The 14,380-nt window shown below is 47.3% G+C and overlaps 1 protein-coding gene across 1 annotated transcript in view; it reads right to left on the minus strand.

Annotated features, from left to right (window-relative positions):
- The window catches only part of GABBR2 (gamma-aminobutyric acid type B receptor subunit 2), a 352,196-nt gene that overhangs the window by 88,681 nt on the left and 249,135 nt on the right, over positions 1-14,380 (minus strand). Inside the window, exon 8 of the mRNA XM_045042557.1 lies at positions 12,027-12,087. Within this exon, the coding sequence (XP_044898492.1) occupies positions 12,027-12,087 (61 nt within the window). The remainder of the gene's footprint in view (positions 1-12,026; positions 12,088-14,380) is intronic.

Here is a 14,380-nt window from a genome sequence, read left to right on the forward strand (position 1 = left end):
GCCTGGGTCACAGCTCCTAAATGTCACATTAGCAGACTCTGCTGGGAGCTCCGGCATCCCTGCTCTGGCCTTTTGAAGTCCTCAGCCCCAATCAGCTCCTGCCGCTCGGAGGAGGAGGCCCTGATTTATTTATCTGGCGTGGGGAGGCAGCTCATGAAATATGCAGACTGATTGGAACAGATCACCAGGAGCCGGGAAGTGGTGTGGCTGGCACCCCACTGTGCCCCAGCCACACAGCCCACCCCTCTGGTTCACACACCCTACTGTACTGTCCCTTAGCACCAAAGTAATACTCGGCTTCCCAAGAAAGCCATAATCACCGTAATCTCTCCCTGGGGTACTGCTTGGGGGATCACTGGTGCTTCTCATGTTCTTGGATTTAAGGCTCATGGCAAAACATGAGCTGGGCTTGACTCGCCCCAGTAAGTGAAGTGAACACTCAGAGCTATGTGCTGGGCAGCGACCAAGTGGCCTGAACTTGGCTCCCCTACCTCTGGATTCAGACAGGGCAGAGCTCATACTGGTCACTGAGCCCACATTTCCGGAGCGCATGCCGGCCCCAGGTTATTTCATGATTAAGAATCCCTCAAAAGCTTCAGTGTGGGTGGTGGAAGATAAGGTTCTGTCCTTACCCATGATCAAGGTGGCCTTGGACCTCTGGGTGCTGTGGGATGCTTATGCTCAATCTCTTAATCACTCATTCATTCATTCAACAAACATTGATGGGGGACCTCTGGGTGCTGTGGGATGCTTATGCTCAATCTCTTAATCACTCATTCATTCATTCAACAAACATTGATGGGGGGTGGGGGGGGGTACTATTATGTGTCAGGCTCCAGGCTGGAGGCTGGAGACATAAAGATTCAAAAAAAAATTCACAGTCTCTGACATTGTAGTTTAGGGATGATAGCCTCACCCAATCCTACCAGGGAGGTAAAATTGTTCTCATTTGCAGATAGTATTTCCCTCCAGCCTGCACTTTGTTAGCAGGTTGTTGTAGCTCTAAAATGGGAACTCTCAAAGTGGCCATGAGGACTAAAGAGAATACTGGCAGTTTCTGGCTTGCAACCTAACTCACAGTAAGTGTTTGATACGTCGTCGTTTGCCTCATGATAAAAGTAACCGAGGGGCGCCTGGGTGGCGCAGTCGGTTAAGCGTCCGACTTCAGCCAGGTCACGATCTCGCGGTCCGTGAGTTCGAGCCCCGCGTCAGGCTCTGGGCTGATGGCTCGGAGCCTGGAGCCTGTTTCCGATTCTGTGTCTCCCTCTCTCTCTGCCCCTCCCCTGTTCATGCTCTGTCTCTCTCTGTCCCAAAAATAAATAAAAAACGTTGAAAAAAAAATTAAAAAAAGAAAAAAAAAAAGTAACCGAGCTATTTACTAGATCCCCTAACACTCCCTATGTTTTCTTACTGCCATGGTTCCCCACAATGGTCCCTCTGCTTGGAAGGTGGCTTTCCCCTCCCTCTACTAAACCAACACGACCCAACCCTACACCCACCTCTTCCAGGAAGCCTTCCATGAGTCCTGCTCCTCCCCCCTGAGCACCTCAGTTTCTGTGGGCTGAGGGCATGGGGGACAGACTGCCTCTGGTGTGGGAGCTGTGCCCGAGGTGTGCCCAGGCCTTCTGATTCCTGCCGACTGGTTAGTTCCTGAGCGGGACCTGAAGTCTTGCTTCTGGCATCCCCAGGTAACACAGAGTATTGCCCCCACCCCCCGCCCTGTACCCAGGGCCCCTCTGGGGTCTGCAGGTGGAAGGCTGGTGCCCCCGTGCTCTTCCATTCACCCGTGGCCCCGCTGATGGAGACCGTGAGAGGCACGCAGCACTCTCAATTGTTAACTCTTGGCTTCCTTGGTAACTCCACCGTGCAAACAACATTAGCCACTCATTTGGTTATAGGCCGGGCCTTGCAGACTGTGTACCAGGGGATCTGTGGACAGACTAGAAGGGTCCATCAGGGGGTGGGGGGTGGGGATGAAGGAACCAAGCAGAGGGCTGCAGTGTTGAGAGTGTCACTGGCTGGCCTCCCTGCCCCCACAACTCTGCCGTGCTTGCCACTGACTCACTGTGTGACCCTGGACACACTGTCCCTTTCTCTGGGTCTCAGTTTCTCCATCTGCTAACTGCACTGCAGGGCTTCCTTCCAATGATTCTCAGCCCTGGCTGGGCATTAGTATCACCCGGGGAACTGCTAGAAAAAACATATGCCCTAGTCCTAATATGGGTCCATTATATTAGAACTTCTGGGGTGTTGAGGGGTGGGTTGGGCGGCAGTACTTTTTTTTTTTTTTTTTTTTTGAGAGAGAGGGTGCAAATGCGCAAGGGGCAGAGAGAGAGAGAGAGAGAGAGAGAGAGAGAGAGAGAGAGAGAGAAGCAGGGCTCACCCTAAAGCGATGCTTGTGCTCACCCAAAGCAGGGCTCGAGCTCACCCGATGTGGGACTCAAACTCATGAACTGTGAGATCATGACCTGAGCCGAAGTCAGATACTTAACCGACTGAGCCACCCAGGCGCCCCAGGGCGGCAGGATTTTTTAAAAGTCTCCTAAGCTGATCCTAACACACAGCCAGAGTTGAGAACCACTACATTTGACTGAAGGCCTTTCAATGCCGACACTTTCTGTTCTAAGAAGCTAAAAATAGTGTGGAACAGAGAGCCCCTCTCCTGCAGAACAATGCTGCTTCCTTGTTGTGGGGCAAAAAGAAGGGTTTTCTTTAAAAAGCTCCTTCTTTATTTCAAATTTTATATTTGGATGATACGTAAAGAAAATAGGTCCTATTGGTGAAAATTGGGCTGCCAAAAAAAGTCCAGTCTGAAAATATTCGCTGGCTGTGGGCCTGGGAGCACGCACGAGACGGCCGGGAAACAGCTTCAATCAGAGCTGCCTCCTCCTGGGACCGCAACCCCCAGGCGGGAGGACGAGTGATAGGGTCGCCAACATCCTGCTACGTGGGCTCTCCTCCCCTCCCCCCTCACGGTCCATTTGTCCTCAACTGGCTCTAGATCTGAATGGAAGGAGGTGTACGTGTTCTTTAAAGTTTGTCACAAACATACAGACTCAGTGTATGACTCTGAGGCAAAAAACAAAGGATGGATTTGACTCAACAAAAATAAAACATGAAAGCCTAACACAATGACTCCATTCATTCTAGGACCCCCTACCAAAATCCTAAACTCGGGGTAGGAAAGAACTCTGGCTGGTAGACAGGACCCTTGGAGTTAGTCTTGGGTCCCCTGTCACCTCAGTGAGGAGCCCCCAGGAAGTCGTGGCCCCTTCGTGGGTTTTGCTAAAGCCAGTAGGCTGGATGGGGGGATGTTCACGGCCTCCAACTCTTGTTCGGTGATTCTGCAATTGCTTTGAAGGGTCTTCCTCATTCCAAGTTGAAATCTGCCTCCTGAGACTTCCCTTCACGGGTCCTGGCTCTGACTGGGCGGGGGGAGGGGGGCACACATCACATGGACCCCTGTTCCTGGTGGTTCTTCAGAGGTCAGAGCACAGTGATCATGGGCTTTGATTCTACTCTTCTCCAGGTGGCCAGCCAATTCCCCAGGAAGTAATCCCCGGTCTGGTCACTGCCTGAGTGCAGGCCCTAGAGGGTCACCCTCCTGTCACCCGGTGAGGAGCAGAGCTGAGCCGCACCTCTTGGCAGCACTGAGCAGACAGACTTTGTGCTTCCTTGGCCCGAATCCTGCAAACATTCTTCTCTGTCTTCACAAACAATATGTCGCTGCCACGTTTTTAACAAATTAATGTCAGTGACCTTTGGTTGAAAAATTTTAACAGGCCAGGTGGACACTGGTCAAATGGCCTGGGAATATAATAACCCTGCTAAGGGCAGATTTGTCTATGGACTGAGGTAAACTGGGCCGGGACAAAAGCTAAGTAGCAGGGGATGCACAGGACACATATAAACACAACAGGTTATTTGCACCTAGAATATCTTTTTTCTTCTCTTCTTGGCTAGCTCCCACTGGCCCTTCAGAATTCATCTCAGGTGCCACATCTCCCAGGTAGCCTTCCTGGAATCTGTCAGGTGGAGCCAATTGCCCCTCTTCTGAATGCCCTCACCACATGTCGTATGCACTTGAGGTTCTGTGTCTGTGCCCACTGGACCAGGAGCTCTCTGAGGGCAGGGATGCATCTTACCCAGCTCAGCACCCCTCTATATCCAGCCAGGACCTGGCATGAAGGTGCCAGGAAATGATTTTTTAGAAACCTCAAAAGCCCAAACCATATGGGAGAAAAAGGAATTCATCCACATCAAAATTAAGAACTTCTGTTCAACAAATACTTTATAGACAAGTGGTTGAATTAGAGAAGATATCTACAAAGCCTAAAGGTAAAAGGAAACCAAGATTTAGAATATATAAGGATCTCTAGCAAGTTAACAAGGAAAAGACAGTATCCTCAAAATAAAAGTGGTCATAATCAACAAATGGCCCATAAGCACGGGAAGAAATGCCCAAACCTCATTAGTTAACAGAGAAATGATATTTAAAACCACAATACGATATTACTTTTTCCTTTAGATGGGCAGAAAATGAGACAGCCAGGGATTGGCAAGTACTTGTGGGAGGAGGGACACAGGAATCTCCACGCTGGTGGCAGTGGAGATGGGTGTGGGTATTGAAAGAGCCATTTGGCAGATCTTAGGCATGTTTAGTGTTCACCCACCTCCCCATCCAACAGTTCTGCTCCTGGACATTTGTCCTAAGTAAATGCCCAGTTGGGTTCATAAGGGGACACTCGTTATTTGTATAGGTAGGGAGCTGAAGGTGGCCTGGGTGTCTGTCACTGGGAGAACGGATGGATAAAGCATGAATGCACCCCATGGAATGATCAGTGAAAGTCATGGCTCAGATGTTCACATAGAAACATGGAAGCATCTCCAGAAAGGAAGTGCTGAGTGGGAGGGAAAAAAAGAGAAAGAAACAGAAGAAGATATGTAATCCAGTTGCATTGACATAAATCAAAATATATGCATTCAAGACATCAATCCACATTTTGTGAGGACATATCAACACAATATATGCATTAAAATACTCAGAGTGTTTGCCCTCTCCTGGGGGAGGCGGGAGTGCGGGATAAGAACAAATGCTAGAGATAAGGGCATAGACAAACAGAGAGGGGCTTTCCTGGACCAATGATAACAATGTCCCATGAAATGAGGAACGTGAAATGTGTCCTAAGGGAGGAAGATCTTACTTTTCTCAAGAAATTCTGGTGGGGGGGGGGTGCAAATCTGGGGTTACAGTTGCCACAGCCCTTCTCTGTGCCAGTCACCGAACTGTTCATAGCTTCACACCATCGAATTGTCACCATCACTCAAGGCAAAGAAAGTGATCTTTAATTTTACTATTTTAAACTGAATGCTGAAATGATGGCTTAGAGAGATTAAGCCACAGCACCTAGCTAGTGATGAAGAGGCATAGACTTCGAACACTCATAGACTTTCTCCATATGAGGGGATGAGTTCCCCATCACCGGAGGCATTTAAGTAGAGGTAATGCTGCAAAAGAGAGTCAGGGCTCCCTTCAACATGGAGAGTCTACAGCTCAATGAAACACAAGGTCTGTTAATAATTCTGTCTTCCAGGCTACCTTTCTTGGGCTCTCTGAAAGGTAAGCCTGCATCACAAAGGCTGGGTAGTGTCAGAGTCAGGCTCCCAGCGTCAAGGAGCCCACCTACACGTGTGTCCTTCCATTCCTGCTGACCCACAGCCCCGCACCGTATCCTGCAGGTTAGTGGACTATGTCTCCATCTTAATTATACCAAGGCGAGCGGCAGTCCAACCAACTGGCCTCTCCAGACCCACGGCTGGGTGAAGGGAGCTACGACACACTCCTTGATACTAAAAACCAGCCTCGAGCATCTCAAACAAGGGCCAGACTAGCTCTGAAAGTTTTCTAGTAGGTTCTGGGAAATCATCTTCCCACTTTTATCGGCCTTGCTCTCTGCCCGAGAAATCACGAAGCCCCTGGGAGGCAGGGGCCGTATCTTATTCAACTTGGCTTCCCTCAGAGGACTTGGTAAAGCGGCAGGTGCTCAGGAAATGCGCACTGCATAGAACCGTATCTCTTACCCCAAAGACCTAAAGGTAATTAATGGCTGCCAGCGGGGAGGACGAGCCCACATTTCACTAGGTATCTTCCAAATGACATTTATGCCATTGGCGTGATGCAAGACCCCAGCCCTTCAAATCAGGTGCCGAAACATAAAAGTCCAAAGTCTAAGCCCTTTATGTTGCACAGAAGCCGTGTGAAACTCAAGCACATCGTCATTTGCTGTGACTCTGACAAACAGGTCTAATGAAGGCAGGGCCGGCGAGTGGAGCACACAGATGCTCAGAGCTGCCGAAGAGCACAAACAAGGCTCTAATCATGGCTTCACTCGACTTCCTCCCCTGCTGCAAACTCCCAACCGTGTTTAGACTTCGGCAGGAACATGGATTCTTTCTTCTCTTGAGAGAAAAAAGAAGCCAATTCCCTGGCATTCATCCTCCTCTCCACGTGGTTTCATGAAAGTCAGCGACAGCGTGGGGGAGGGTGAGTGAACGTGGAACTGAAAGGAGTCCGGGCCTTGGCCCCCCACTCCACCCAAGGTGTGCGGCCAACAGGATGCTAACTCCTGCTCTGACCACAGGTGGGTCACTCAGAACAGCGCGCGAGGCAAGAGTAAGAGGGCATGGAATTTACTGGAGAGGTGATCCTAGGGCACCTTGAAGGGGTGTGGGGGAGGTAAGACAGGGAAGGGAAGGGAGCCAGTAAAGGGGCATTAATGAGCAGGTTTCTGGGTGGGCGGCTGAGGCAAAATCCCACTGGGGACCCCCAGAGACAGAGCAGAACATACCTTGCAGTTTCCCCACCCAAGAGGGAAGGCTACTGAGAGGTTTATCCTCTGCTTCTCTCTCCTCCTTGGTGCAAGGCTGTCCCTGGAAGGGCTAACTCCCTGGACATCTGGCCTTCTCCTTGCACAGGGTGAGGGGTTCAGGTGCCTTTAACGAGCTATTTCTTTGGAAATAATGGATGCTCAGGGAGTATGGATGTGTCACTGATGGCATCCACCATCTACACTCTACGATTGTCCTGTTGACAGTTAAAAGCTCTGGGAACCCTTGAAAACGAAGTAAATGGAGAGATCATTCGTAGGGATCTGAAGCCTCTCCTGGATTAAAAATGCCTCCGTCTCAAGGGAGGCCATGAATCTAACCCTGGCACGTTATTTTAGAACAGTTCTGTTTATCCAGCATTCCTAACTTTACAAAAGAGGCAGTTTCTCCAGGCTGATGCAACAATGGCCACCATCTTGAATTAGCTTTGGTTCACTCTGCCGTCAAGGCTAACTGCTGTTTGCGAGACAAGTCACTGCAAACCACAAGTAAATGAAGATGTTCTTAAACTTCCACAAGTCCTATCACCAGCTAATCCAGTGAGCATTACCAAGAGCTGGCCAGAAGCCAGGCACTGCGTCGGGAATGTGACTAGCTTCCCAGCTCTTGAGAATTTATAGAGCAAGATCTCATGTGGCCCTTTCCCCACTCCAACTGGGCAAGGGCTGGCATTAGTGCCATCCCATTTTCCAGAGGATTAAGTTAAGGCCCAGGGAGATAAAGTGACTTGCCCAGGGTTACACTGCTGCTAAGTTTCAGAGCAAGGACTTGAATCCAGGTCTTTTGCTCCCAGATTAATTCAATAAACTTGTACTAGAGGACTACCAAATTCCAGGCATTTACAGCTTTGGAATCGGAAAGTGCAGGAGGACGGTTTATTGACTCCCCTTTTAGTCTTCTCTCCAAAGCTGCCTCCCATTTCCAACTCACTCGTGTTTTAGTTTTGCAAACACAGAGCCTCCTACAAAATGCTTCCTTTATGGTAGGTACAAGAGTCTGGAAGGCACCAGGAGCTTTGCACAAACAAGGAGCTGAAAGAGCATCTCGTGAGGTCTTCAGAGGAAGGGTGGGATGGGCCATCTTACAAGATCAGGTTAGTGGGCTTTGAGACAGCCTGAGTGTGAGTCTCGAAGCAGCCCCTGCAAAGAGAGGCCCCACTGCTGGGGCTGGCTGTCTCAGCCAAGCTCTGAAGTAAGCCCTGTTGTTCACTGTCCCCTCTAAATACAAGGCAGGAGTAAGGGAGAGAGAAGCAGACAGGGAGAGAGTCAGCGTGAAGGACACGGCAGAAAAAACATGGTGGTCCCATTTAGAAGCCTTTTTGAAAGGCCAGTGGCGATATAAGAGTAGGTAATCCAGGATAAGGGGCAGGCCCATCCTATGGCTAAATCCTGGAAAGTCCTAGAAAACATTGTGTGGACCAGCCCAGGGAAGCATGGGGCCAGAGACTAGAAGGAATGACCTCACCATGGGATGGATCTGCCCCAGCCAAGTCACTTCCCCGGTCTGGGCCTCAGTTTCCCAGATGATAACCAGGCACCCTTCAGGTGGACAGCCTATTCAATAATGCAATGCCCCTCCATCCAGGCAGACAGTGCACCTCTGAGACCCTTTACATTTGGAAAATGAACTCTTGTGCTGACACGAACATGCCCCCAGCATTCTAGTGGCTCATTTCAGCCCCCAAATAACAGAATCCCTCTGTCAACAGGATCTATGTTTTAAAAACATATAACAGGGGTGTTTGGGTGGCTCAGTCGGTTGAGCATCTGACTTTGGCTCAGGTCATGGTCTCGTGGTTCATGAGCTCAAGCCCCACATCAGGCTTGCTGCTGTCAGCCTGTCAGAGCAGAGTCCACTTCGGATCCTCTGTCACCCTTCTCTCTGCCCCTCCCCTGCTTGTGTTCTCCCAAAAATAAGTAAATATTAAAAAAAAAAAACCCATACAGAATGCAAACTGGTGCAGCTGCTCTGGAAAACACTGTGGAGGTTCCTCGAAAAATTAAAAATAGACCTACCCTATGACCCAGCAATAGCACTGCTAGGAATTTACCCAAGGGATGCAGGAGTGCTGATGCATAGGGGCACGTGTACCCCAATGTTTATAGCAGTGCTTTCAACAATAGCCAAATTATGGAAAGAGCCTAAATGTCCACCAACTGATAAATGGATAAAGAAGATGTGGTTTATATATTCAATGGAATACTACTTGGCAATGAGAAAGAATGAAATCTGGCCATTTGCAGCAACGTGGATGGAACTGGGGGGTATTATGCTAAGTGAAATAAGTCAGTCAGAGAAGGACAGATATCATATGTTTTCACTCATATGTGGATCTTGAGAAACTTACCAGAAGACCATGGAGGAGGGGAAGGAGGAAAAGAATAGTTACAAACAGAGAGGGAGGCAAACCATAAAAGACTCTTAAATATAGAGAACAAACAGGGTTGTTGGGGGGTGGGGGAGAGGGGAAAATGGGAGATGGGCATTGAGGAGGGCACTTGTTGGGACGAGCACTGGGTGTTGTATGGAAGCCAATTTGACAATAAATTATATGAGAAAAAACCTGTATAAACAGGAGTCTCTGCAGGCCCAGCTCTGACGTTCAATAAAAACTGGACACAGGGGCACCTGGGTGGCTCAGTCGGTTAAGCATCCAACTTTGGCTCAGGTCATGATCTCACGGTTTGTGGGTTCGAGCCCCACGTCGGGTTCTGTGCTGAGAGCTCAGAGCCTGGAGCCTCCTCCATATTTTGTGTCTCCCTCTCTCTCTGCCCCTCCTCTGCTCAGGTTCTCTCTCTCTCAAAAATAAATAAAACATTAAACAAATTAAAAAAAACTGGACACAAATGTGAAGGGAAAACAGGCAGAGGTAGGCATGTGAGCACAAGGCGGGGGGAGCTGAGGTCCAGTCTCAGCTCTGCCACTAACTGGCTTGTGTCCCTGGGCAGAACACCTCCCTCCCCTGAGCCTCAGTTTCCCATTTACACCATGAGGTAGTGGAGTGGGATCATCTCTAAGACCCTTCCCTGTCTGACATCCTACATATGGCTAAGTGTGGGGAGAAGCTATAAAGGGCAGGCAGATGGAAAGGCACCTGGGGGGGTTTCAACACACCAAGAAAATCTGGATTTGCCCCAGAAAAGTGTCATAATTTTTGACACAGTGCTAATCATAATTGCCACTACTTGCTGAGCAAGAAATACGTGCACATATTTCTATGTGTTATCTCATTGAATTCTTCCCATATTCCAAGAAGGTAAATAGGATTATATTCCTATTTTACAGAGGAGAACTCCACAGGTGAAGTCACTTGCCTGATGTGCTATATGGACTTGAGCTAAGGTGGGTCAGACCCACCTCTGAACTTCTGTTTGCTCCTCTGCTTTCCTTACAAATGCCTAAAACTAGTCACTGGGGTTGGTGTCTTATCCTAACGTATGAAAAAAAAAAAGGCAATAAAATTGGCACGCACTTGTAGCTGTGATCAGCCAATCAATATTTTATAAAATATTCTCCCAGAATGATATAATTTGAGAACTGGAAATGTGACAGGAGAATTTAGTTACAATCACTCAAAAAAAGAAAAAAAAAAGGAAGTATCTTTGCCAAGATGCTTACTTGGATCAACCAATGAAGAAGCAAGACTAACAAATGGGAAAATAATTGCATTTGCCGAAAATTACATCTTTTGTGCATGCCAGGGAGCTGACATGCGTTTCAATTACCTGCCATCAGAAGACGAATGGGTGAGTCTACAAGATTGAATTACGGAGCCATAGTACCAAACACCTCTCCTCATTGATCTCAATCCGGTGGGATTTGTCTGAATGAACCTGAATAACTCGATTTCACTTTTTGCTTTCCCTCGGATGACTTTGGGATCTGACGCAGAAGGCACTGCTCTTGTTTCTGGATTTTCCAGAAACATCCAGATGCTAAAAAAAACTGCGGTAAAGAACAGTGCATCTAGTGGTTTTGGCTAACAAACCTGCTGATGACTGACGGAGGTGTCTACCTGGAGGAAAGCCCAGTCCCACTCCCACAGATGCCCTGTACTCTCTGACAAGCCCCAACCCCTCTCGGGGCCTCCACTTCCACCTTACATGAGGAACGTGGTCTGGAAGGTTTCTGAACCCCTTCGAACACGGACAACAGAAAAATCCAAAAAATGACCTAGTTTCTTTAAAAAAATGACCTATAACAAGCATGTGGGGGATGATTATGGGTTAAAAGAGATATCAACCAGATGCAACGAGTGGACCTTGTGTGGATTCTCCCACACACGTAAAGGCCTTTTGGAGAAAATCAGAGAATCCACATAGACTAGAAGTGTCTAAGATTCAACTAAGAATCATTGTCAGGGGTGCCTGGGTGACTCAGTCGGTTAAGTGTCTGATTCTTGATTTCAGCTCAGGTCATGATCTCACGGTTAGTGAGATCAAGCCGAGTCTGGCTGACAGTGTGGAACCTGTTTGGGATTCTCTCTCTCTCCTCTCTCTGCTCCTCCCCCTGCTCCTGTGCTCCCTCTCTTTCTCTCTCAAATGGATAAACTTAAAAAAAAAATCTTTGTTAAATGTTTTAGGTGGGATAATAGTATCGTGGTTATGTTCTGAAAGGTCCTTATCTACTGGGAATGCATACTGCAGTATTTATAGATTGAAATGAGATAATGTCTGGGAGCTGTTTTAAACATTACAGAAAAAAAAGGGTGAGGTGGGTGAGTAAAGATAAAGCAAGATTAGCAAAATGCGGATGACGGTTGAAGCCAGGTGATGGGTACACAGGGTTTATTATGCAATTCTCTCAAATTTAGGGTCTGTTTGAAAATTTCTATAATCAAAAAAACAATGCAAGCTTTCTCAGAATACTGGAGCGGGCTTAACCCCCACTCTCTATACTTTCACGAGCCTCTCAGAGTCATGTGGGAACACTGAATAGCCTGAGAAGCCATGCAGTTGAGAAAAATATTCTAAATAAGTTGAAACTAATGTTTTCACAGAGAAGTGTTTTCTACTGACTCTACTGTCTCTTATCTGGAACATCATACTTTCATTTCTTTTGATGTATTTTATTGCAGAAACACAACATCCCCACATAAGAACTCATCAACTAGAAAGAATAAGCATCAAAAAGCCTACCTTGAAATTGAGTAAATTTAATGGTCCCCATCCTCTCCCCATTCCGGAACACAACTTGACCCTAAAAACAAAACAAACGAAAATAAAAGAGAAATGCCATATTAGCTCAGACACTATGGATCTCAGCTGAAATTCATAAATCGTACAACGTGACTATTAATATTGAAACAAATAGGTTCCCGCTAGACTGCAGAGGCAAAATTAAACTAATTGTTTTAAAACTGGTTGTGACTTTATCTGGTTCATCTGAAGAGCACAAAATCAATAATGAAAACAACACACGTGAATTAAAGCTGAGATATGCATCATCGTTATTATCATGATTATCCATTAAACACCCATGTGTCCTGTTATCCTGGGACAAGGTCTTCCGGGGTGCTGGAAAGATGGAGGCGGAGATGAGGCCCTTGGAGCCTGGCCCGACTCTGCGCCTGTGTCCTACCCATTAAGGCGACTCTGCTCAGACTGTTTGGCGTGAGGACCAGAAGGGGGCTGCAGGTTGGTTCGTATTTCTTATTAAGGATAGAGAATGTTTTTGTAAGTTCTTCCTGAGGGGTGACATCAGCCTCAATTATAAATGGGCTATGGGGCAGCACAAAATTAAGCTTCTTGAGCCAGTGAGACCTGACTTGTGTCACAGGCAGCTGAGCATCCCTCATTAGGGACCCCGGGGGCTACACACAGCATCATCTGCTGTATTTGCCTTGCTGGCTGATACTGGGCTTCCATATGCTGGGCTAAATAAATCGGAGACATGAAGAGTGGGTGGGGTCTCTCCTTGGCCAAGACCCATGACCCATCAAAATTCAGTAAACGTGCAGGAAATCGACACATTCTATCAATGAATCTTTTTGACAAGCTTGAGTGGAAAGGGGGATGATCCTCATTTTACAGACCAAGAAACTGAGACCAAGAGAGGTTATGCACTCTATATTAGGTTCACTGTAAGTGAGGCTGCTGGGAGTCAGATCCGAGTTTGATTTCAATGCCCACGCCATTTCACTACAGCATGTTGCTCCTATTCCAGAAATAAATTCTTTCCTATCTCTCCATTAACATGCAATTAGAAAAAGAAATTGTTTAAAAAAAGTTTTAATGTGTATTTATTTTTGACAGGGAGAGAGAGAGAGAGCGAGAGAGAGAGAGAGCGAGCATGAGCGGGGGAGGGGCAGAGAGAGAGTGAGACACAGAATCCAAAGCAGGCTCCAGGCTCCGAGCTGTCAGCATAGAGCCCGACGCAGGGCTCAAACTCACAGACCGCGACATCATGACCTGAGCCGAAGTTGGACGCTCAACCGACTGAGCCACCCAGGCACCCCAGAAAAAGAAATTGTTTTAAAGAGACACTGCTTTACTCTCACTATGCTCTTGCTTCATCAAGTAATAGCACAGACAATACTTTGGTTTCCACTCAATTCTCGGGAGAAAGCACCAAAAAGGATCTTCCTTTGGTGGAAACCCAAAGTCTGAGACCCTGCGGCTTTTGCAACAAAGAGAATCACTCAACCTGTTCTCAGAACGAGAAACACCTTCTAAGGCCACTTTGACACCTTTTTGAAATCCTGTAGACAGCTGAAAGTAGTATCATTTTGAAACTAATGCCAACTGAATTCCATATTCAGGTGATGGCAAGTAATTCCCTGAAGTGTGAAAACATTTCATCGTAAGGTGAGACAGGAGCTGTGATTTTATTTCTAGGGATGATTGAAAAGCACAGAACATCTTCTGAAAGGATCACTTTTATGCAAATAGACCACTTTGCACAGCTGGGAAAGATGCGGACATTGTGGACAAGAGGACATTTCGTGTTTTGATAAAGGTGGAGATCTAACTTACCCATCTCCTGCCAAGCTTTGAAGAACTCCAAACACTTGTAGGTATAAAATGTGGACAAATTTTGCAGAATCTTTTTAAAAAAATTGTATTTAAATTCTAGTTAGTTAACATACAGTGCAATATTGGTTTCAGGAGTAGAATTCAGTGATTCATCACTTACATACAACACTCAGTGCTCATCCCAACAAATGCCCTCCTTAATATCCATCCTCCATCTAGCCCATCCCCCGCCCACCTCCCTCTATCAACCCTCTATCATTAAAAGTCTCTCATGGTTTCTCTCTCTCTCTTTTTCTTTTCCCCCCTTCCCATATATTCAACTGTTTTGTTTCTTAAATTTCGGGGTGCCTGGGTGGCTTAGTTGGTTGAGTGTCCAACTTCTGCTCAGATCACGATCTCACATTTTGTGAGTTTGAGCCTGCATCGGGCTCTCTGCTGTCAGCACAGAGCCCACTTTGAATCCTCTGTCTCCCTCTCTCTGCCCTTCTTCCACTCGTGTGCTTGCTCTCTCTGTCTCT

This window comes from Felis catus, chromosome D4 (assembly GCF_018350175.1).
Source record: "Felis catus isolate Fca126 chromosome D4, F.catus_Fca126_mat1.0, whole genome shotgun sequence".
Lineage (NCBI taxonomy): Eukaryota > Metazoa > Chordata > Mammalia > Carnivora > Felidae > Felis > Felis catus.